This window comes from Cibotium barometz, chromosome 46 (genome assembly GCF_041138505.1).
Source record: "Cibotium barometz isolate CiBa-2024 chromosome 46, ASM4113850v1, whole genome shotgun sequence".
NCBI classification, from domain to species: Eukaryota; Viridiplantae; Streptophyta; class Polypodiopsida; order Cyatheales; family Cibotiaceae; genus Cibotium; species Cibotium barometz.
The window spans coordinates 31,767,128-31,790,082 of NC_141091.1; the positions used below are offsets into that span (position 1 = coordinate 31,767,128).

A 22,955-nucleotide genomic window follows, 5' to 3' on the forward strand; every position below is an offset into this window, starting at 1 on the left:
AGGGGTAAATCTCCCCCTGCCTCGAAAGCCTCTAGATGAGTAAAAAGCCTTATTCCTTGCATGCTCATCATTGCTTGACGAGGATGCACCACCTGTAACACTCATACCACCAAGGCCAAGCTTCAATTCTTCCACAATGAGCAATGACACAAGCTCATTAAAGTTTGGCATTCCTCCCAACCTTACTAAGATGGAAGTGTCAAAAGATTTGTACTCTTTGCCTAAACCACGCAATGTGAGAGCAACCAAATCATCATCATCCATCAGGGCATGGATTGATGACAAGGAATCTGCATAACCCTTGATTTCCTGAACATACTCATGTATACTCCGATTCCTTCATGTTACACTGTGAATCTGTTGCTTTAGTTGTATCTTCCTTGCACCAGTGTCTGTCTCATACATTCGGCACAATATACCCCATGCTTCTTTCGGTGTATCTGCATCTTGGATGTGAATAAGCAAGGCATCTGTTACACATATGGAAAAATAATGCAACACTTTCGAAGACCGCTCTACCCATTGCTTGTGAGCCAGTAACTGAGCATTATTTAGTTGAGGAGGTAGGTATGGCTCCGGGTCTTCCTCCGAGACAAGACTCCATAAACCTTTTCCTTTCAAAAAACTCTTCATTCAAAACTTCCACACTTGAAAGTTAGTGCGGTCAAGCTTCTCTCCAACAATCTGTATCGGACCATCTCCCATTGTTGCAAAAAATTGTAGTAGATGTACCCCGTCGATCACAATGTATGAAGTACCTGTAATGCTCCAAATCTCTCCAAATCACATCAAATGCTTGAAAATTGTGTGCATTTACATCCCACAATGATTCATCAACAATGTACACTCGATCAAAGTTGAAAACAAATGATACTCCTTCACAAAAAAAATTTTGGTTTTTTTTCTCGCCAGAGAACCAGTCAAAGATCTTGCTCTAAATCCTTCAAATCTTGTCCAAATGCAATGATTCAACTTGAATTGGCTTCCCAACACATTGCTCCAACATATCCTAGAAGGGTTTGATCAAATTCTTCAAGGTGAATGAGAACCACCAATTTTTGTAGCTCCTGGTTTGCCTTTTTCTACATCTGTCAGGTACCACCTCTCACTAAAAGTGCTCTATCTCCTTCAAATCTTATCCAAATTCAAAACTTTTTGAATCAAAAGTTTAGAAACTCATAGGACTCTACTTGTATCAAAGGAATTGGGCCAATTTGATATAGACAAAGATTAATGCCTTGATTAAAACTGCTCTGTTTCTGGACAGACTTTCTGCAAACTTGCACACCTCTGATAAATCACTTCAATGAGCTCCAAATACATCAAATGAGCTGCAACCAAGCATCACAAGGCCTTAGCAATGTCTTTTGTAAACTCCCCAAGCTTTGAATGACATCAATTGGATTAGAAATGAGTGAATGGCTTGATATCAACTGAGACTGTCCAGAAATCTATAGAGGGATGCGCCGCCTGCTCCTGGAGCTCTAGGAGAGAGGGTTTTTCACAATTGACTTAATAGGTCTCTTAGCAATGACCTAATCTATCATGGGTATGAAGGACTAGCTCCAATTTTGAGTAGAATTGCCACATTTGATCCTCCACGGGGCATATGTTCTCTGATTTGCAGGAGTCAAAAAAAACAGAATTTTTCTTTCACAAATCACCTGAAATACATCAATGTTTCATGCAATGGTTTGCTCCAGTGTTGCTAATACATGTGCCCTTTCACAATACATGAGAACCTCTGTGTTTCCTTTGTATTTGCCCCAATACTTTTGACAAAATACATTCCTTCACAAGCTTTCCATGGAAGCTTCAAAACCAGAATTTTTCTGCTTGCTTTATGCACTTCAATCTTCACTGAACTTGCTCTTTGGCACCTGCAATCCGCAGAGGAGTTCTTGCTACACTTACCAATGGTCCTTAGCTCTCAGATCTGATGTCGGTGTGTGCTCCACAGCTTCTCCTTTGCTCCAAGCTCCAATGGCTTCCTTCACAGCTTTTCCTTCTTCTTCCCTCTTCTCTCACTCACTCTCACAATATAGCTAATGAGCTCTTGGCTCTGATACCATGATAAAAAATAGAAGCAGGAGACAGCACACACAAGGGAAGCAAACCCTAATCCATATCCATCAACCATAAAGAAGGAGAGAAGCCATAGTCACCATCTCTCTCACACCCACAAAAGGGAACACAACATAGTGTTATGTCCACACTACAAAGTAAACCTAATGTAATGTCCACACCACACATGACCAGCTGGACGCGGTCATAAACACACCACATGATATCTATCTACCATACTGTCACTCTGTCAGCACCCATGTGCTATCCTCCAGCTGTATACGAATGACCAGCTAGACGCGGTCATAAACACACCACACGATATCTATCTACCATACTGTCACTCTATCAGCACCCATGTGCTATCCTCCAGCTGTATACGAGCTTGACATTTCAACAATGTAGAGAGGCTCGTCTCTAACTGATGATTCCTATGTGTTTAAATATTTGACATATGATATTCGCTTTCTTAAATATTTCTTTTACTTTTTTCCACTGGAAACTGGATTGCTTGTGTTATTAATCTTCTGAGAAGAAGTGTTATTTTCATGAATAGCCTGACTGGCATGCATGGGCAGATTAAATTGTAAGCAGTTCTCCTTAATAACTTGAATATTGATATTCCTTCTAAGCTTCATACTTTATTTTTCCCTATATTCAAATTTAATTTTTAATAGGACATGCAAGAGAGCTATTGCAGTTATTGAAGGATGAATATCCGAATTTGAAAAAGAAGGTAGAGTATAGGTTTTTGAATTAGCCAATGTCTTTACAAAAATATTCTACCTCATGTGGATGGCATGTTATTGCCAATGTGTGGAAATATCTTTCGTCTAAATATACCGAGATTGATAGCAGTGTAGGTTAGGTTACAAACCCACTATTTTTGCAGTAAATCTCTAGGTTCTTAAATCTGAGAAATTTTATTACTTTGACAGACTCTTGGATCTCACAAGTTTTGGATGTGGAGTGTTCATGCAAGAGCAATCAATATTTTTTTGGATAATTCAATTACTCCTAATGATCTAGATTCTCCACCCCCCCAAGGCAAGCCTCTCCATCTAAGAAGAAGAAGAAAATGCATGTAAATTCACCATTGAATCATTTTATGTTTAAGCAAGGAACTCTACATAAAGAAACCAAGGGTACTAAATCAAAAAGTATCTCAAAGAAAAGTGGTCGTCAAGTGGGTGGTCCTCAAGTGGGTGCCAAGAAGGCTGTCGGCAAGAAAGCTAAGAAGGAACTCAAGTTTGCTGGTAAGAATAACTAGAAATAGTCAAAGGAAATGGACATGGAGACAAAGGAGGCCACAAAATGAGAGGAGACAAAGGGGGACATGGACAAAAAACCAGAGGATATGGAGACAAAATAGAAAGCTTCATCCTCTTCTCTATTTATCATTATAAATATTTGTAAATTTTCTTCTAATTTTATAATCTTTTTTGTAAAGATTGAGAAATTCTCTTCTCATTTTATGATGTTTTTTTACCTCAAAACACATTTTTACTTAAGTTTTTCAAGGTAGAAACATGAGTTTGTAATGGTTTTGAGATATTGTGCCATAATTGCCTTCAAATGTTATCTCGTGTGACTCGAGTACATATCTAAAAGGAAAATATTAGAACTCTTAAAGGGCTTCATAAAAAGAGCTCTAAATATTGTAATTCTGAAAGAACAACATAAAAATTTACAAAGGAACAGCAATCACAAGATAAAACTTTGCATTGATGAATTACATGCATAAATTTATAAAATTAGTATGAGGGGCCCAAGAGTCGAAGGCAAATATTAAAATTCTAAACAGTAAAAACTCCAAATCTTTCTTATTAAGTCATGCTTAAATACAATCATATTCCCAATCAGCATCTACCAAGGTCTTCGACTCCATTTGCATTCGAATATTTCTATTCTTCACCTTGAACTGTGCCCCACTTATATCCTCACTTCCCATGATATTGAGGTGCTCCCTAATATTTAGGAGGCTCCAATGCCTGCTTGCACTTACAATTTTCACCACACCATTAATGCATATGTCAAGAGGCAAAACAACTTGTTCATCCACTTGTAATGGAACCCAACTACTAATTTTCTTCATCCACCATTCGTAATAAAAGCGAATGTATAAGGTAGCACGAGCTTTAAGATACCGAAATGTATTATTGGACTCTACTATTTTGAACTTGAATTTATATCATCCTTATGCTTCCCCTCTACAATGTTCCACTGCTCTCCAAGTAAGAAGGCAACCATGTCATCACCTAGTACTTTCTTGCACACAAACATGGTAAGTGTTTTGTGAGAACGTAAATTGATTCAACGTCTTAGCAAAAAGATGAATTGGGCATACCCAACTGAGACCCACAGATCCAGATGGCTTTACAAACTTCAAAGATCCTTGTATGTCACAAAGCATCTTTGATTTCATGACCATAACCGTCCAAGCATCGGGAGTTGGCCATTCAACACAAGAGAGGAGAGGAGAGGAGAGGAGAGGAGAGGAGGGGAGATGTGATTATCTCTAGCTTACCAAACCCACCATCATGCATTGGCACTACATAGGAGTGCCGGTAAAAGAAGATCTTTTCCTTAAGAAGGTCTACACTAGTTTTACAAGAAAATAGTGCCTCACAATAGCTACATGGAGTGCTTGAAATGTTCCGGTAAGGCTTCATAATGATTGCTCCTCTGCCAAGTTAGAAGGAAAAATATTTGTACCCTAAAAATAAGATCATTAAACATGAAAGATGTAGCTATCGTAATATCATATGCCTCCTTTCTTCCCTATGATACTTACAGTTGCATGGGAATCAAGTTTGTTTATGAAGATGTATGTCTCGTTCGGTGTACACGTTGTACAATGGCCACCGGGTCTCCATTGCTTGATTTTTTGAATCCCTCTAAATTACCCTTCCAATGAAGCTCCATCACATCTCGTCATCGAACTCGGTGCGGACCAATAGTAGTAGGCTGTAGGAAAACCCAAGAACCCTTGCGAAATGCCTCTCTCACCCAAGCACCATCATCGTCCCTCTTTTTGTACAATGAGATCTCCTCAATCTAATCTTTTGGTCTTCTTCGTAGTGCAGCCATATCAATTGTGAAGCTATAGTAGTGAGATTAGGGTTGGGCGAGTGAGATAGAGAAAGAAAACGCAACGATGCTATGCAGACTAGGGTTTTGGGCTTGATGGATATTGAAGAGATGGAAGAGGAAGGGAGGAAGGTTAACAAGAGTTTAATTTGGACGTTCAAAAGGGAAAGCGGACTTGAAAATGAAATTTTTGACTACAATGAAATTTGAGATGGGTTTTTGGGGAAAAAAGTGACTGTTGGGGGAATCTCAAAAATTTTAAAACTTTAAGGATTTTTTGAGCCACGAAAAATGGTGGGACCATACCTACCCTAACCCCCCTACTTTTTGAAAGGGACAAGTGTAATTATTAGTATTGAAAGCCTAGTCTCCATTCCTACAGCCTAGTCTCCCCCCCTATATTCAAACGAGACCAAATGTGCACAATCGTCTATTCATATTGGTCCGTTGCTAATTACTTTCATTAGCAAAAGGCCCAAAATATGTCCAAATGCCCGCTAATGTGAAAATGTATTGGACAACCAACTTTCCTCGCCCATATATAAGAATAACTTATAAACCAAAACTCAGCAAGTGATTAGTTCATTCATAAGTCATCTAGCATTTAGTAGAACATCATATAGAAGGACTAGGGTCAATCCCTATGGGGATGACCATAAGCCTAATCCATATACAAGCACAGCCACCTTTTTGTACCATCTAAATAAAGAAAACCTGACACCTAATCTCTCTCTTCTTCTCTCTTCTCTGTATCTTAATCATATGGTAATTAACATCAGCAAGTGATTAGTTCATTCATAAGTCATCTAGCATTTAGTAGAACATCATATAGAAGGGCTAGGGTCAACCCCTATGGGGATGACCATAAGCATGATCCATGTACAAGCACAGCCACCTTTTTGTACCATCTGAATAAAGAAAACCTGACACCTAATCTCTCTCTTCTTCTCTCTTCTCTGTGTCTTAATCATATGGTAATTAACATCAATGTTATCAAGTATGCTTAGAGTTGTGGTTTAGTACAGCAAGGATTTCATGCATGCAACATGTTCATTCTTATGGGTTGTATTATTTCTATGATAAAAAATATAGGAGAAGTGCTAAAAAGAAGATGGGTGACAATACTATTACACGACCACATCTCTTGCACCATGAGACTTGGAGACATGTCAGGGACAAGGTATGTTAAATAAATTTAATTGCATTTTGCACTCTTTCGATCTTGGTGAATTTATAAATGATAATGATTACACTTGTTTTTGTCTTATATACTCATAAGGTGCATGCTAAAGTAAAATTTCCCAAATAGCAACATGCCACATACGAGCGGTTGCATAGATGCATGAAAGTTAGACTTGGAAAAGGTGGCAAAGTGGGTTTTAGAGCACAATTTGTAAGTAAAAGAATTGCAAGTGTTTGTCTTTTGTTTATTGTGAGCTCGTATATTTAATTTTTGTATGCCTAAATTTCTTATTTGAATTTGTTGTTTGTAGAGTGAGAGTTTTGGCCGCCCCTGACCACTGAACACGAGATCAAAGATGCTACATAGCATGGATACAAGTGGCTAGTAGAGCATCTTGCTTCACGTGAGGTGTATCCACTAGTTGAGGTATGTATGAGTCACATTTCATATAAAAACTAGGATTCATGTTATATATTAACTATATTTTTTCTTGTTTATATGATATTCTATATGTATCCTAAGTCCTATATAATTTGTTAGTTCATGTCATAGGACCAAGGTTGCTCTCCTCCTCCCAGCGCAGTAAACAACCCACACATATGGAGGCTGAGGAGTAAGGAGAGGAAGAGTTTCATAGAGCATCTAGTGATCATAATCAAGACGTTTAGGGTCATTTTCTCTCTTGTATATAGAGAGTTTTTTATGTTTTGAGCCATCCTTGTCCTACTCCTTTGTACCTAACTAGACCTAGCATTTATATTATGTATCAATAAAATACTATTTTGTATGATTTTAGTTTTAACTTTAAAAGCAATACATTTCTTTATAATGGAAAGAGGTATGTATGACTCACATTTCATATAAAAACTAGGATTCATGTTATATATTAACTTTTTTTTTTGTTTATACGATATTCTATATGTAAACTAAGTGTTATATAATTTGTTGGTTCATGTCATGATGAGTAAGGTTGCTCTCCTTGTGGGTGAACAACCCATACATGTGGAGGATGAGAAGCAAGGAGAGGAAGAGTTTCATAGAGCATCTAATGATCATAATCAAGATGTTTAGGGTCACTTTCTCTCTTGTATAGAGATTTTTTGTGTTTCTGAAGCTATACTCATCTTACTCCTTTGTGTTTTGAGCATTTCATAAGAGTAAGGTTGCTCTCCTTGTGGTGAGAAACCCACACATATGGAGGATGAGGGGCAAGGACAGGGAGAGTTTCATAGAGCATCTAGTGATCATAATCAAGATGTTTAGGGTCATTTTCTCTCTTGTATAGAGAGTTTTTTTTGTGTTTTTCAAGCCATACTCATCCTACCCTTCTGTGTTTTGATCCATACTCATTCTACTCCTTTTCTTTATAATGGAAAGATTTTACCTCCATTATGATGCTTAAATATATATTATTTTGTATGATTTTGTGAATTAATTCAAATTCCTACATATTTTTATAGTTGAAATGTCATACCTCCATTATGATAGTCGTCTATGTTGTCATTCTGTCACATATATTTCTTGTCTATGCAATGCCAATGTGATAATAGTTGTATACGCTCTCTTTGCCAATGATGAAGGAGAATTGCACGCGCATGTATGTGTGTGTGTGTGTGTGTGTGTGTGTGTGTGTGTGTGTGTACGAGAGAGAGAGAGAGAGAGAGAGAGAGAGAGAGAGGAGCAAGTAGGTAGAGAAGCAAGAGGATTAAGCAAAGGGAGGCAACATGAGAAATATGTGTGATGTTTGTGAACGTTGCAAAATGAACGATCAAAATTAAATTTCAACGCTATGACTCAAGAAAATTTTTATTTAAAAAAACCTTGCGTCATTTTTCTTTTATGACGCATAGCCACATTTTAAGCATCACTTTTGTGATGCATAGCCTCACCTTGGTGACTCATAGCCTCACTTTGGTGACTCATAGCCTCATTTTTAGCCTCACTTTTGTGATTCTTAGCCTCACTTAAAGCCTCACTTTTGTGATGCATAGCCTCACTTTTAGTGTCATGTCTTCAAGCAAGCTATTATTCTATTTTTGGACATGCAGTGACGTTATGCATCATAAAAAGTGACGTTTTGCGTCATGTGAGGGGGCATCACCTCTAACATCACTTGCTATATCTCCCTAGCATCACATTTCTAACGCCATTTGCGATGCTAGAGAGCCAATCCCTTGTAGTGCTCCTACATGCTCCAACCTAAAACCAGGTTGTAATAGTGCAATGTGCATGCAACACAATTGTAGCCTGCCTCTCTGCCTCTGTAATAGTCTCAACTATCCCTTAGCCACCACTAGACTCTAGAAAAGGACTTTGGAGCCTGAGGTTTACGAGACTCTTCCTTTGTAATAGTCTCAATTCTCCCTTAGTCACCAAACGCTTCCTTTGTAATAGTCTCAATTCTCCCTTAGTCACCAGACTCCAAAGAAGAATTTGGAGTCTAAGGCTTAGATATCTCCTCGGGGGGTGCACCTCAAAAAATGTAAGTCTACCACGTGCGATCATTAGGTGGGGTTTTTTTAATCCAAAATATTGGGTAAATTTACAGAAATACAATTACAAGAGGGGTATTTTAATTGTACTTTGGAAAAAAACCCGTAAGTCTATAAAGAAAAAGGGGTAGTTTTATCAGCTCAAAATTCACAGATAAGGGGTTTTTTAAATACCCCTTGAACGCACATCGTAGGAGGGGCTTCCATATAGTGCACCCCCCGAGGATATCTCTCCCTTTGTATTAGATATCTCTCCCTTTGTATTAGTCTAGACACTCCCTTATCCACCACCAAACTCTAGAGAAGGACTTTAGAGTCTCAGGTTTACATATCCTTGCCATTGTAATAGTCTCTCGACTCCCCCTTTGTAATAGTCTCTACTCTCCCTCTATAGGGTAGCAGACTATGCTGAACTTGGTAGGAGCTCCCACCGTAGCTTGCATGCTCATAGCAATCATGGAAAGCATCAGCGACACATGAGGCAAGCAGCACTCGTTTGGCCAATAGGGTTGCAAAAAATGATAGAGCTTCCATAAGAGTGTGGAGAAGCAAAAGCAACAAGGTAACAATAGAGATAAGCTCTTAGGCAATGCTAATTATGTTGAAAAGATTCATACGGATCTTGAAGGAGAAAGGCTTGCATTCTTTTAACTTCATCATCTGCAAAAAGCACCACAAGTGTGTAATGTTTACGAGCTGAGGTAACCCCTCTCTCTCTCTCCCCCTGGAGATCACGCACCGCTCAACTTTCTTCTATGGCCAGGTGGACACTAAACTATCTACCAAGAAACTAGATACTCTATAGAGTATGCTAGCACACCAGATCTTACAGCCACCTAGTCATGTATGCCTTCAAATTCCCCTTAGTGCTACCTAGTATCTTCTCTAGCATATGCATTTTACAACTTCCAAGCTCTTCTTTGATAAATAAGAAATTAAGGATATTATTGATTTTATATCTCTTTTTCTTCTTGCTAAGTAAATTTTATATTTTTTTAGTAAATTTAAATGAAAAATTTAAAGTAAATTCAAACGAATCTCTTGTTTTGCTTATAAATTTTTATTTTTACTTATATTTTACTTGGACTAGGCGTGGCTCCCAAAAACAAAGGGCAAAATACAATCAATGCTATGTTTAAATGGAATGCCCCATCTAGAAATGAAACCAATGAAAGGGAGTTTTACTATAATGAGGAGCCAAATGAAGATTTAGAATTGCATGGCAGTGATATAGCGATATTGACAAGCAAAGTAAATCCATCACTGTGCATGGTACTGAGATAGATGATGCAAACAAGGCCCGAGTCATCACACCACAATGAAATTTATGTACTTTATTGCCCATAGAGATTTGTCCATAGCCATGTTGAGGCTTTATGTATTCTTTCCAAGTCTCAAAATGTTCCAAATATACCAAAAACCATCGACTACTCTTCATATACTAGTCTATGTGTTGGACATTAATTTTCTATGCTATAGCCATGAAACTTCTTGAGGTACAAGTAGCTGCCTTGTTAGAGATTCGTTATTACTCAATCATGCTTGATCACTACAAGAGGCGAGGCCATTATCCACGCTTTTTTGATGTTTTAGAACTAAGCTTAAAATCCTCGAAATGTCAAAATACGCGTCGAAAAAAGTGTCAAAATGGAAACATCAAAATAAGCGCCGATACATGCATCGAAATAATTATGCTTTCCATGCTTTTCTCGATGTACTTCTCGACGACGCTGATTTTGACTGATATTTTGACCTTGATTTCCACTCATATTTCGACTCTGATTTTGACTTTTGACTTTGATTTTGACTGACATTTCGACTCCTGTTTCGACGGATGCAAGAATCTTTTGACACTTTTTTCAACAATTATTTCAACACATGCAGGTATTAATTTTTTTTGGCATAATGGTGCATCCAGCTGTTGCAATCTTGTAGCTGGATGCACCATTATGCCAAACTTATAGAGTACCAAAGGCAACTGTACTTTGATGTGAAGAACAAAGCGAATTTGTTGAAAAAGTTAGAGTGCCATAACGTTTTCGACATTACAAAGTAGGTACACAATTCACACAAGTGCAAACAATGGCCAAATTATATTGCAAGATGTGAAATTTACATATGAAGCTCTGACGAGATAAGCCAAAATTACATAAAGTAGTTGCATAAAATTGCATACAAGCTCTACAAGCTATACTTGATGACCAAAATTACATAAAGTAGTTGCATACAAGCTATACAAGCTCAAACAAAGATGTGAACTGACCAAAATATGTATGTACAAGAGGAAAGACATGGGCAAGGCCACTCTATGCGGAGCCCTCACTCAGGGTTAGGCATTGGTCCCTATGAAAACCATACAAGATGCTTTTTTTGGTATACAAAACAACGATCTAACATGACATGGCAAAGCAAGTATACAAATCATAAGGTTAAGGCTTGCCACACTTACCATATTTGCAATGCGCCTCTAATTGAGGTTGGCACCTTCTCGCTCAAGCTTCTCCAAAAGGAAGTATGTGTTATGGTGGCGAGCAATGTCCTCCTCTTCTCCCGTTTGCCGGCCGACCAACTACTTGAATTTAAAAGCACTAAAACAACAAGATAAGCATTGATACTTACAAAGTAGACATAACATCAAATGAAACATACAAGATAAGCATTGATATTTACAAAGTAGACATGGAATGTGTCCCAACCACCACTTCCAAGGTGAGGGCTTCCTATACTCTTCATTCGCGGGCTTTGGCCGCATCCTCTTGTTGCTTGTAGCGTTGGGGATTTCTTGCATGCTTTCGCTTCTCCTCATTCCAATCCTCGGTGCTCATGTACCAAGGCTTCTCACCCCCTACCTTCACTTTCCTAGTCACATCTCCTTGCCAATGTTTCATGACATCCACCATGTGGTCCTTTATCCACCTTATGGGGACGGCATCACTACCGATGGTCCGCTTGTACTCATCCTTGATTTGATTTACGACTCTATCTTTCTTATCTTTATCCAACTTTGGCCATAAAGTCATAAACTCATTTGCAAAGATAATGTGGCAAAGCTCGCAGATGCAGCTCTTCATCTCTTGCCCGACATTATCCAAAACCACATTGCCATTGACAATTGTGTAATATTTTTTCCCATCCGCGGGTGTGGACTGTGTGTCGAAACATCACGATGATCGTGAGAGCGTGGAGTGCTTCTGGTGTGCTAGATGGGGAAGGATGCTCACGTGGGGGCGTAGACCCATCCGTGCCCCCACTTGGACAACAACCGCCTCCACCTCCACTACTCGAGTGTTGTCCTCTGGCAAGTGGACAAGCGACCTGAGGGGAGGGGTTCTGGCAGCTCTTTGTGGGGTTTGTACTACAGGTGAACTAGGGTTAGCGGTGGTGGTGCCCGATGGTGTGGCCGAAGTGCCCACCCCTCTCCCAAAATATTGTTGTGCCATTGCTCTTTACTCAGATGTGGCTTGTGCTAAAAAACCTATAAACTGGTCAGGCGACATGGCATATGAAGAGAAGGATGGAGAGTAAGCCGATGTCTCATGTGGAGTGCGAGACATAGTTCTACACACACATAACCTATTCGGGATTAATCTATGCATTATGAATGCATGCATAGAGCTTAATCTATGCATTAAGCTCTAGGAATAGAGCTTAATGCATAGATTAAGCTCTTTGATTAGAGCTCTATTCATAGATTAAGCTCTATCTACAAATCAAAACCCCTCTTTTTGGTAGATAAAAATAGAGGAAAGAGAGGATAAAAAGATAGGAAAGAGAGAAAAGATAGGAAAGCACTTACCTCTTTTTGGTGATGTTGAAAGAGAAGATTAGAAGACCTATAAAACCAACAAAAGGGTGACAAAAGGATTAGTAATGCATACATACAAAAGCCCTAAGAACCTAATGCATACATACAAAATCGAAAAGAGAGGAAAGAGAGAAAAGAATTTACCTCTTTTTGGTGAAGTTGAAAGACAGGATTAGAAGACCTACAAAACAAAACAAAAAGTTGAGAAAAGAATTAGTAATACAAAACCCTAAAACAAAACCCTAAAAGTGTGAATAGCATGGATACACAAGGAGGTTTATCCTTCAACACACACACACCAATTTAACAACCAAGAGGAGAGGGGAGGAGAGGGGAGGGAGGGCAAAGAAGAAGGTGGAGAAGAGCTTGGGAGAGAGAAGGAACTTTCAAAATAAATGAGAAAGCAAAAGAACAAGAAAATTACCCCATAATTACACACACATACATTTTACAACACATGTACATGTAACCAAGAGGAGATGGGAGTGAGGAAAAAGGAGGCATACCTGGCGAGGAAGCAAAACACACGCGCATTAAAAAAAACGTAAAAAAAGAGAGGTTTTGTTTTACTGTAAAAACCTGCGTAGTCGATATATGCGTTGAAATAACCGTTGAAAAAAGCATCGAAATCACGGTGGAAAACAGCGTCAAAAAGTACATGGAAAATAGCATGGAAATAAGCATTGAAAAAATAAAATTTCCATGCTCTTTTCGACAGATATTTCGATGACCTTTTCGACGCTTATTTCGACGATCGCTACTTTTCATTCAAATTCAAAATCTTTCCAGATCTTGCACGCCCCCGACATTTCAAATTACCTATCACCGACTACCACCACCCTCCACAAATACTTAAGGGAGGATTCCCCTCAAAAATAAGCATTCATTCCCATTGCAAATCAATATGGAAACCATGGACGAGGCCACACCCTCAAATTTTGTTGATTTAGAGGAGAGGACACTTTGCCCATGTACTCGCTGCAAATACCGAGTGGCTCGATGTCGACGAATTTGCAATGATCATATAAAGAAATGGAAAATATTTTCGGTGGAGCGATTGGAACATCTAATTAGTGGCATTGTGCGCTTCAACAATGACGAACTAGTGGATATCTGGCCTGAACAATGGAGACCAATAAGAGTAGCCTCAAAACCCAAGGAACTTGAGGCGGATTCGAAGCAAATACTAAAACATGACATGGATGACATGATAAATGCCTAACACGAAAGTGTGACATTTGCATTGAGACACGAGACTCGAGAGTGTGATCAATGATATATTACGCTAATAACTTTGTTTAATAGAGAAGAAGTAATAGATTACACTAATCACTTTGTTTAATCGAAAAGAACTGAAAATGTGGATTTGTTAGATGAGAATGAATCATTAAACAATTATCACTGCAACTTCTTGGATGGAAGTCACAGTTTCGACAAGATATATCTTCTTCCATTAGAATCAGTACGTGCTACGATACAATCGAGTCTATAACATGTATATCTATGTATAGTACATAGTGCTTATTTTGAATGATTCAAGCGTTCTAAGATGATGGGGACGCCATGCTTGGGCTTAAGAGTGAGAACGAAGATAGGAGCGTGTTTGTAATGGGGCGAAAGACGGAACCTGAAGCGGGAGAGAAGCATCGACAGGACGACTTTGGCTTCGATGATGGCGAAGTTCTGGCCGACGCAGTTGCGCGGGCCGAAGGAGAAGGGCATGTAGGCCGTGGGATGCTTGCACGCATTTGCCACTCCCTCGCCAAACCGCTCCGGCCTGAACTCGTCTGCATCCTCACCCCATATGGACTTGTCGTGGTGGATGGCAAGCACCGGCACCCACACCGACAGCCCTTTGGGTATGTGCAAGTCCCCCACTTTCATGTCCGCAAACGCCTGCCTCGCGAGCAGCGTTGCCGGAGTGTACAACCTCAGCGATTCGAGCAATATCATGCCGAGCTGCACGCACAAAACACATATCAATAGGAAACTAACCATATTAAGCAAAAATAGATCAACCTAGCTAAAGATTACCGTAACAGTACATGAATCCAGAGTCCATTCAACCACGTTATAAGCATTCATTTACCATCTAAACAGCAGGTACACGTCCTATAACAATGACCACTGTTTTACAGCAGCTCTCCTTTTTAGCATATTTGTCCTATCTTCTGCAGGTAGTATGCCCATTGCCTTGTGCCCAGATCAAATAAGGTGTTATTCTCAAATAAACCTATCATAAAGGGATACGGAACGCTACTTATCCCTGTAATGTAATGTATACAATTTGCAGGAATTAAACTTGTGAGGATCAGATGATTAATTATGTCGAGCTGCACAATACAATTGGCATATAGTAACATAAAAAGGAGGGAAAAATAAGGATAGTAGGAAAACGGATTCAATGGTCACCCACCACTTTGTGCTTGCTTAGGATGTCGGAGTCGGGTGGGTTGCCTTGGGTCAGGTGGAGTGTTTCTTCGCGAGCTCGATCTTGCCAGGAGGGATTAGAGGCGAGGAGCATGAGGGTCCACGTGAGGAGGAGGGAGGTGGTGTCGTGGCCCGTGAAGAAGAAGGTCTTACACTCGTCCATAAGCTGCTGGGAGGTGCAGCGGAAGCCGCACTGCTCCTTACTCGCAGCCTCGATTTCCCGTAGCATCAACCCCAACAAATCGTAGCCGTCGGATGACCGATCGCAGCTCATCCTCATCGCTTCTCGGCGAGCTTCAATGATCGCCATGAGCGACGCCTCCACTTCCATCTTCAACTTCTGTATGCTGCACATATTTGTGGGACTAGAATTTTAGCATCAAAAAATACGCTTAAAATAAGAAAAATAAGGCCGGCGGACTACCATAGCAAGGCAAGCTCGCTCTGGTGGTCAACTACTCTGCCTTAAGTCTTTGTATGTTTTAGAACCCTCCAAGAAGTTCTCAAAAAGAACATCCGTTGTTCATCGCCATATTTGGACCGTAGTAAACTGATGAAAAGTAGACTAGGGTTACCTACGCTACTTAGGGAAAGCAGATAAACTAGAAATTATGACTAGGAAAATTTGAAAACCAGGCAACGAAGCTAGTACACTAAGAATTATTTAATTAACTTAAAGATGCTAAATTATGTACCCCATGCATGTTTTTAAGAGTCGAATATTCAATGGAAAATAGGGCTAGGAACAAAGTCTACTTGTGCCAAAATGGCTAGCATGACAATTTTCACATAATGCTAGATAGGTGCCTCCATGTATGTTTTGAAGATTCAACTATTCAATGGAAAACTATAAGCAATGACTACTTAGTGAGTGACATGGCTAGCATGAGGAATAATATAGTGTTGAGGACTGGGGTTAAGCCTCAACAGTATCGACTCACCTGAGAAGGGTCACTTATCGTAGCAATTAGTGAACTAATTGTGTGAATTTTTTTCTTTGAAATTCAAAAAGTTTTATGTCCCTTCCATCTTCGTGCTCCTCACCTCCACATGCTCTTGCCCATGTCTATCATATGTGCACCTTGTTGCCTATGGTTTTCACCTCCATGCCATCTCCTCGCCTCCTTTGATGCTCATGTCTCTCTTTCCTCCCGAGCAAGCATGGAGTATGGATAGGAGCTACAATAGGTCTGACGTGCAATCACTAGGATGTCAAAGACAGAACGTGAAGTGAGCACAAGGCAGGTGAGCATGTCAAGCATAAGTGCACAAGCACGTATGGGGCAACACTGGTCCATGAAGTAGACAACATGGATTGGTGAGAAACAAGTTGATAGAAGGAAACTCGATATCTTTTGGAGGAGGGGGCTTCATGAGATGCTAGGTAGCACCCATGCTAAAAGAAGGTCCCCATAGCTAAAAAAGGTGACCATATGAGGGATCATAACTAGTTTGTAGGCCTACATATAATAGAGATGATTGGTAGCTCTCCACGAGAGCTACTCATGGATGGTGCTTGCCACCCACGTTGACAAAGCATGGTGAGAAATTAATGGGGGTACCCTATAGCTTTGAAGCCTCTTGATTATTCTTTTCCCTTTCTCCTGATATGCAGATCTAGGTGAAATCTCAAAAGCTATGAAAAATCATGGAGACTCCTTAGGGCTCTACAAGAGCCACACATTCCTACAATGCGAGGGTATGGGGATGGGCTTTCATAGTATCTTCCACAAGCATAATTAACTCGATCACTTGCATTAAAAATGTACCTTGCCAAGATTTTTCTAACCATGTTAAACTTACACAATTAAGGATCTAAATTTCTCTTAAAAAATATGTGTAAATCAGCAATTATGATGATTAGCTTGACATAATCAAAATTCGTGGGAATGCAAGGGTTTCTCATGCATTTACTGATTTTCAACTTGTAGAGCCTACATATGTGTGGCATCGAAAAAGTCCTTTATCTGGTCAAGTAACATCATTTGAGAGCTATAATCATAGCTAGCTACTATAAAACCTCAAAGGCTCAAGGGGGTCCACAAATGTCTACGACAAAGTGCTTGGACATGTAGGGATCCAACCACCACATACTTTATGTAGTAAGGATGACTAGCAAGAAATCCACAAACATTAAGCAACCATGCACAAAATTACCCCACACAAGATTTGAAGCCTTAACTTCTTCTATAAAAAGTGCTCCCTAGGCACTTGACCCACTTGCAGCCTGTGACATTAAATAAGTACCCAAATTTTTTTATGCTATGACTACGCATTGCTTGTGAACTTTAAAATAATAAGCAGATATGTAGGGAGGATTTCGTCAAGCTGTAGCCTGGATGCATCTTTTACGGACTTGAGACACCTGAACCTTCAAAATGAAGGCCTTGAAACTTAGGTCAAAGTTTAATTTATCAAATCTGTGAATATTTTTAATTACTTTGAGTGCCTCAATTAGCACAACACTATAATTGAAGTCTAAATTAGAGACAGTAGACAATAGTTGACTCAGCAAAAGCCCCCCATTAGCGCAAACTTCCAACTTCTAGGATTGGATTTTGGAAGTGTGTGTAGTTCAAGTGACTTCGATATGCTAATATCATACCCGAGTAGCATGAATCAACACAAGTCACAAGAATTGTTAAACATGCATGTGTGCATCCACCACTTTAATGAAAAAATAGGTTAGCATCACTTGGCTTGCCATCCTCGAACTCTGGAGTTACCCTTCAGCCAGAGTCCTCACCTCACTTTTACATGAAGTGTTCCATCTCGCATGCTCAACTTAAAGATGTCTTCTATACAAGACACGTGGAAGACATCTTCTCCTAAATGTTAAAGGCTAAAGCATCTATGTGGTACCTTTCAATATTGGTATCATCTCTTTTTTTTCTCTCTTTTTGAGATGGGGTCCTAAACTCTATCCTATTGGCACACATAATTTTACCCTATCTTCTACCCATATGCACACACCCAAATGCCACAAGGGAATACTACCTTTCTAAATATTGGCCACTTTTGAAGGCATTGGACAAGCTACTTTTGAAGGCATTCAACAAGCTACGGGACGAGCCCAGCAAGTGATTCACTCATCCGATTGGAGTGATAGTAGAGTTGTTAGTAAGTTAGCATCATAATCGAGTCATAATGTTTGATGTCCATGGAAGCCACGGTCCTTGACCTAGAACGTCAGGCTTAAGGGGCAAGCGTAACACATTGTTGTCACTACGGCATAGTTGATGATGATGAGGTGGAAATGGCGAGGCCTTTATCATCTCATTTTAATTAATCCGTGCTATGAAATTCCAAAGGAAAGCTAACAAAAGACATTGGAACTAAAGTGTTATTAACAATCTTGCGAATGAAGAGCTTAAGATGTTTGTTCTGATCAGAAAATTTATACATACAAGAAGTTAGATAATTAGAGGATGATATTGACCTTTGGCCATGCATGTGTGTTCGGCGATCCGACTGAGTGGAGAGTTTCTGTAGCTCATTGAGCTTGGAGAAGATTATCTTGCCTTTCTCATAGCTACTACTAAACTCGGTTCGTGCAATTATGTCTCCTGCAAGCCGGCTCATGTGCTCGCCAACTTCGATCTCTATCGATCCACTTCCGTCGTTGAGGAGAAGCTCATTCCATTGATCCAACATTTGCGAGATGCAATCTACCATATGCCCGACTTGGCCCTATGCATGATCATCAAGTTAGTTTGGGGAAGTTAGATCATGGTATCTTAATGTCCAAGCATCCCTTAACTAACTGGTTTAGTTCAACTAGGGCTTCATTTCTAGATTAATCGCTGATAGGTTCTACCTTGAGTTTAGAACATCCCTTGTCCTCAACTAACTGGTTCAGTTCATCTAGGGGCTAATAGGTTTTACCTTGAGTTTCTCGAGATGAAACGCGGGAGCAACTACCCTCCTCTGATGCGCCCATGCGTCTCCGTTAGCCATCAACAGCCCCTTCCCTATGAAATCATTCACTCCATCTCTTTGTAACTTCGACCTTCCCAAGCATTGCACATGCTTCGACGACAGCAGATCCTTGATTTGGTCCAGATCGTAGAGAGTCAACCGAGGTTCTGATCCCCACCAAAACAAAAATTGCTTTCCTGAACATAGAGAGGGACCACTAATTAGCCATTCATGACACTGATCAAACTTAAGCCGTGATTACAATAGCATTCTATGGATATTAGCGAGAAAGAATCATTCATTTACGATGCGCTATGGTCAGCTAAGACGTACTGGTGCCGCACACTTACCCCAACCCTTTATCAATTCCCGTGTGGATTATAACGAGCTAGCTTACACCTTAGCAAAAGAGAGGAAGTACCATAGCTTTGCGACCATTGAACGTAGTCAGGCATCAAGCGACCCACAATGTCGTGGGAAACGCCATGCATGTCGTCTTGGACGGCGTCCTTTCTCATCTGGTTTCTTTCGGCAAGATTGCCAACGATAAAGCGAGGCGTTGGCCCCGTGACGCCTTGCTTCAGCATCAGCTTCGTGATCCGATAAGGCCTCCAACAATAAGTATGAACAAACAATAGGAGCTTGCATGCCAAGAAGACACAAATGCTTGCTAGAAGCACCTGTGCAGCTGCAAAGCACGAATCAGCACTGGCAATATCAACCATAGTTGGCCTAGATTGCTTGAACTATATTGAATACACAACCTCCTGCAAGACTTTTTTTATAGAAGCGCATGTAGGGCTGATCATGCCGGTGTGGATATGACATTAATTACCCGGCGTGTTGAAACTTGAAAGACGGTTGATAGGCGTGATGCGTGGGCTTTTTCTGCGTTACTGTAGGCGAAGTTATTATCTACAGGTTACTCAAAGCTTGAGGAGGAGATACAATCCACGTATCAAAAGAGTCATGTGTCCGAGTGGCTTACGCGATCAATACTGTTGTGGAGCAAAGGCTGAAATGACAGATGAGAGAAAGAGGGAAAGGGGGCCGCTAGGCGGTACAATTAGGGATGGGTTTCGTCCACCATCCTTGAAAGGTTAGAAAGTCTGATTCGGAGAGGAGAGAGAGACCTATGGAAGCTGCCAAGAGAGCAGCAATCCTGCAGCTTGCTGTAATTATAATCCCTGCACAAGTTTAAAGGCTGCACTGATTACTCATGATTGCTTCGTTGCAGTACAGGAAGTTTGTGTGTGTTGTGGCTGGCTCTCATGAGCTAGAGACGTGTTTCCTACCTCGAGACCCCAATCCCATCACCGCCCCCCCTCTAAGATAATTTTCTTTAAGAATCACATCATAACTCCCAGTTTTGTGTGGATTCTCTTCCCCAATCTCATCACAGTTCACATTTTGTACGCAAAGCGTTGGTCGCTAGTCGAAGCTCGCTCGTTGGCTCGTCCCTTCGCCCACCCTTCTATGTGACAAGACCACAGAAAGCGCTAGATTTTTCATCAAAGCCACCCTTACTTTTCATATGCGGCTATATCACCTTCTTTTTCGAAAAGGTCACCGATTAACATATTCATATGCACCTTCTTTTCCCAGAGGTCACAGATTTTTTTTCACTACTGTACACCACATGGTAAATATATATTCACTTGTTGAAGCTTCTGTATAGAGTCTATACGGGCGGAAAGGTCTCCGGTCCACGTAGCGCACCGACAACTAATTCAGGCCAGGAATCGGCTTGTATTATTAATATTTCATCCACCTATTATTAATATTACTAATATTAATTTAATCACTCGGCCGGCCGCCACTTGTTGGCAACAATGTCAAGTAAAAATCAGATTCACCGACACAAAAACCATATCCTATATATGGACCCCTTGAAGTAGCTCCAGCATGTTATCAACTTGTGCACGCAGTTATATACCTCAAGCTAAGAATTCCAATTCCACGCTCAGGGCGAAGTGAGTCAAAACACGAAATTTGCAGTATGAACACCGCCTCCAAAATGGCGACTGCTTACTGTTTCATTATCACGAGGTCACGACTCACGACTCACAGGTGAGTGCTAGTGCTCAGCTACATTGTACGAGCTTCCTCTCCCAACTTTTGATTTCGAATGGAATTTGGAAGCTAAGGCTCAAAGTAGGGAGAATTATATGCTATAAAGGTTAGAGAAATGTCCTAGGAACTCGCGCACTCACCACTATAAAGCAGATACTTTATAACTTTATAAAGAAGCTATAAATTAAACAAATCACTTTATAAAGAAACTACAAATTAAACAAGCATGAAAAGCACAAGAATCTACTCCAAAGAGTGGGAGATTTGTAAACAAGGAAACGTTTATGCCCACAGAGAGAGCCTTCCTAAATGGCCCAAATGTGCCAAATTTGTTGTTGTGTGTGTGTGAGAGAGAGAGAGAGAGAGTGTCCGTTTTACTGAATGAGCTAGCCCACAACTTGCAAGTGAGTGTGTTAAATTTATAGAGCAACAGCAATTCAAACAAGTTGTTGACTAGGTTAAGGAACGAATATTATCTAGCCTCTTGCGCAAGTATTCTCTTATTTTATGAAACATCAATCTACGTTCGAGAGTGTAGTAAAAATTAGAAATTTCAAATTTAAAAAAACACCACAATGTCATAAGTGTCTCGAAACTAACAATGCTAAATGTATGTTGTAAGCATGAAAATTTACTTTCATAGGTTTACATACACACATATATACTTCCATACATATGCATATGCCTATGCATATACATTCAACAACCTGTGCATATGTTTGTGTGTATGTGTGTGCACATAAACACACACACACAAAATACCTACATGCATATATACACATACATACATATAAATATTATATATGTATATATATACACACACACATATATACATACCTATATAAGTATATATATATAGGTATACATATACATATGTATATATACATCATGCAAATGCATGTGTGTATGTATGTATATATATATATATATACATGTACATGTACATGTACATGTATATGTATATGTACATGTATACATATATGTATATGTATATATATGTTGTATGTATATATATGTGCATGTGTGCGCACATGAAAGTTCAAAAATAGAAACAATATTTACGTTTACTTTTTTTTAGAAGGGAGTAATAACAAAAATGTATAGAGCTTGCTGTTCACCAAGGAAACAAATAAGGATACGCAAAGTATTCTCAACAAATAATGAATGTCATAGTATTCTTAACGAATAATAAAATTCATAGTATTTTTAATAAACAATGAAAGTGATAATATTCTTAACAAATAATGAAACTCATAGTATTTTTAACAAATAATGATTATCAATTTTCAATCTACATCCACATGCACTAATGATTGTCCTTAAAATTTCATTATTTCATTATCAAGGAGTGTGTGTGTGTGTGTGTGTGTGTGTGTGTGTGTGTGTGTGTGAGAGAGAGAGGGAGAGAGAAAGAGATAGAGAGAGAGAGAGAGAGAGAGAGAGAAAGAGAGAAATTTTGGCATATTTAGATTGACTATCTAGTCTAAATGAAATTCTTATCTACATGCATATAAATAGAAGTTGGGTTCCTTCAATGTGTTGAAAATGTTGTGTTGGTTGGCAGGGTCAATTTGAAATTGATTATAGCCAAAGAAGCCATCTAAGAAAATGTAAGCTTCATTCCATTGCATGTTTGAAGGGGAGCATAGTTTCTTTATTTTGTTGCAATGTTTGTTTTAGGTAGAGCATAGTCCCTATATTTTTATGGATTTTTTTTTTAAATGGGGAGCATAGCCCCTTTATTCGATTGCACATGTTTAAAGGGCTATAAAGCCTTGATGAGAAAGGGGTATAAGTTTGCATGTTGTATTTGAGTGATATGAGGAAGCCAAATAGGTGGTTGAGAGGGCATGTGAGCATCACTTTACTGAGAGTACACATGGAGATGCCTTTTTAGCTT

General features: G+C 39.6%; 1 protein-coding gene across 2 annotated transcripts; it reads right to left on the bottom strand.

Moving 5' to 3' along the window:
• Positions 1-12,509: 12,509 nt before the first annotated feature.
• Positions 12,510-19,800, bottom strand: LOC147612127 (cytokinin hydroxylase-like). Of its 2 annotated transcripts, XM_086783994.1 has the most exons (7): positions 19,404-19,800; positions 18,950-19,179; positions 18,504-18,754; positions 15,051-15,411; positions 14,262-14,593; positions 12,779-12,815; positions 12,510-12,662 (listed from the first exon to the last, which is right to left on the bottom strand). In XM_086783994.1, exons 1-7 carry the CDS (start codon positions 19,705-19,707, stop codon positions 12,654-12,656), a joined length of 1,524 nt encoding a protein of 507 aa, XP_086640120.1. In that variant the 5' UTR covers positions 19,708-19,800; the 3' UTR covers positions 12,510-12,653. The 2 variants fall into 2 exon arrangements, with proteins under 2 accessions (XP_086640120.1, XP_086640119.1); XM_086783993.1 differs by lacking the exons at positions 12,510-12,662; positions 12,779-12,815 and having other exon boundaries at positions 13,760-14,593; positions 19,404-19,799.
• Positions 19,801-22,955: the final 3,155 nt, after the last annotated feature.

Excerpts from the sequence above, each read along its gene's own strand:
- LOC147612127 (XM_086783993.1), bottom strand. The coding sequence starts at position 19,707 with ATGGTTGATATTGCCAGTGCTGATTCGTGCTTTGCAGCTGCACAGGTG. Across the intron at positions 19,180-19,403 it reads TCAATGGTCGCAAAGCTATG|GAAAGCAATTTTTGTTTTGG; the intron begins GTACTTCCTCTC and ends CTCTATGTTCAG. Across the intron at positions 18,755-18,949 it reads TTCATCTCGAGAAACTCAAG|GGCCAAGTCGGGCATATGGT; the intron begins GTAAAACCTATT and ends GATCATGCATAG.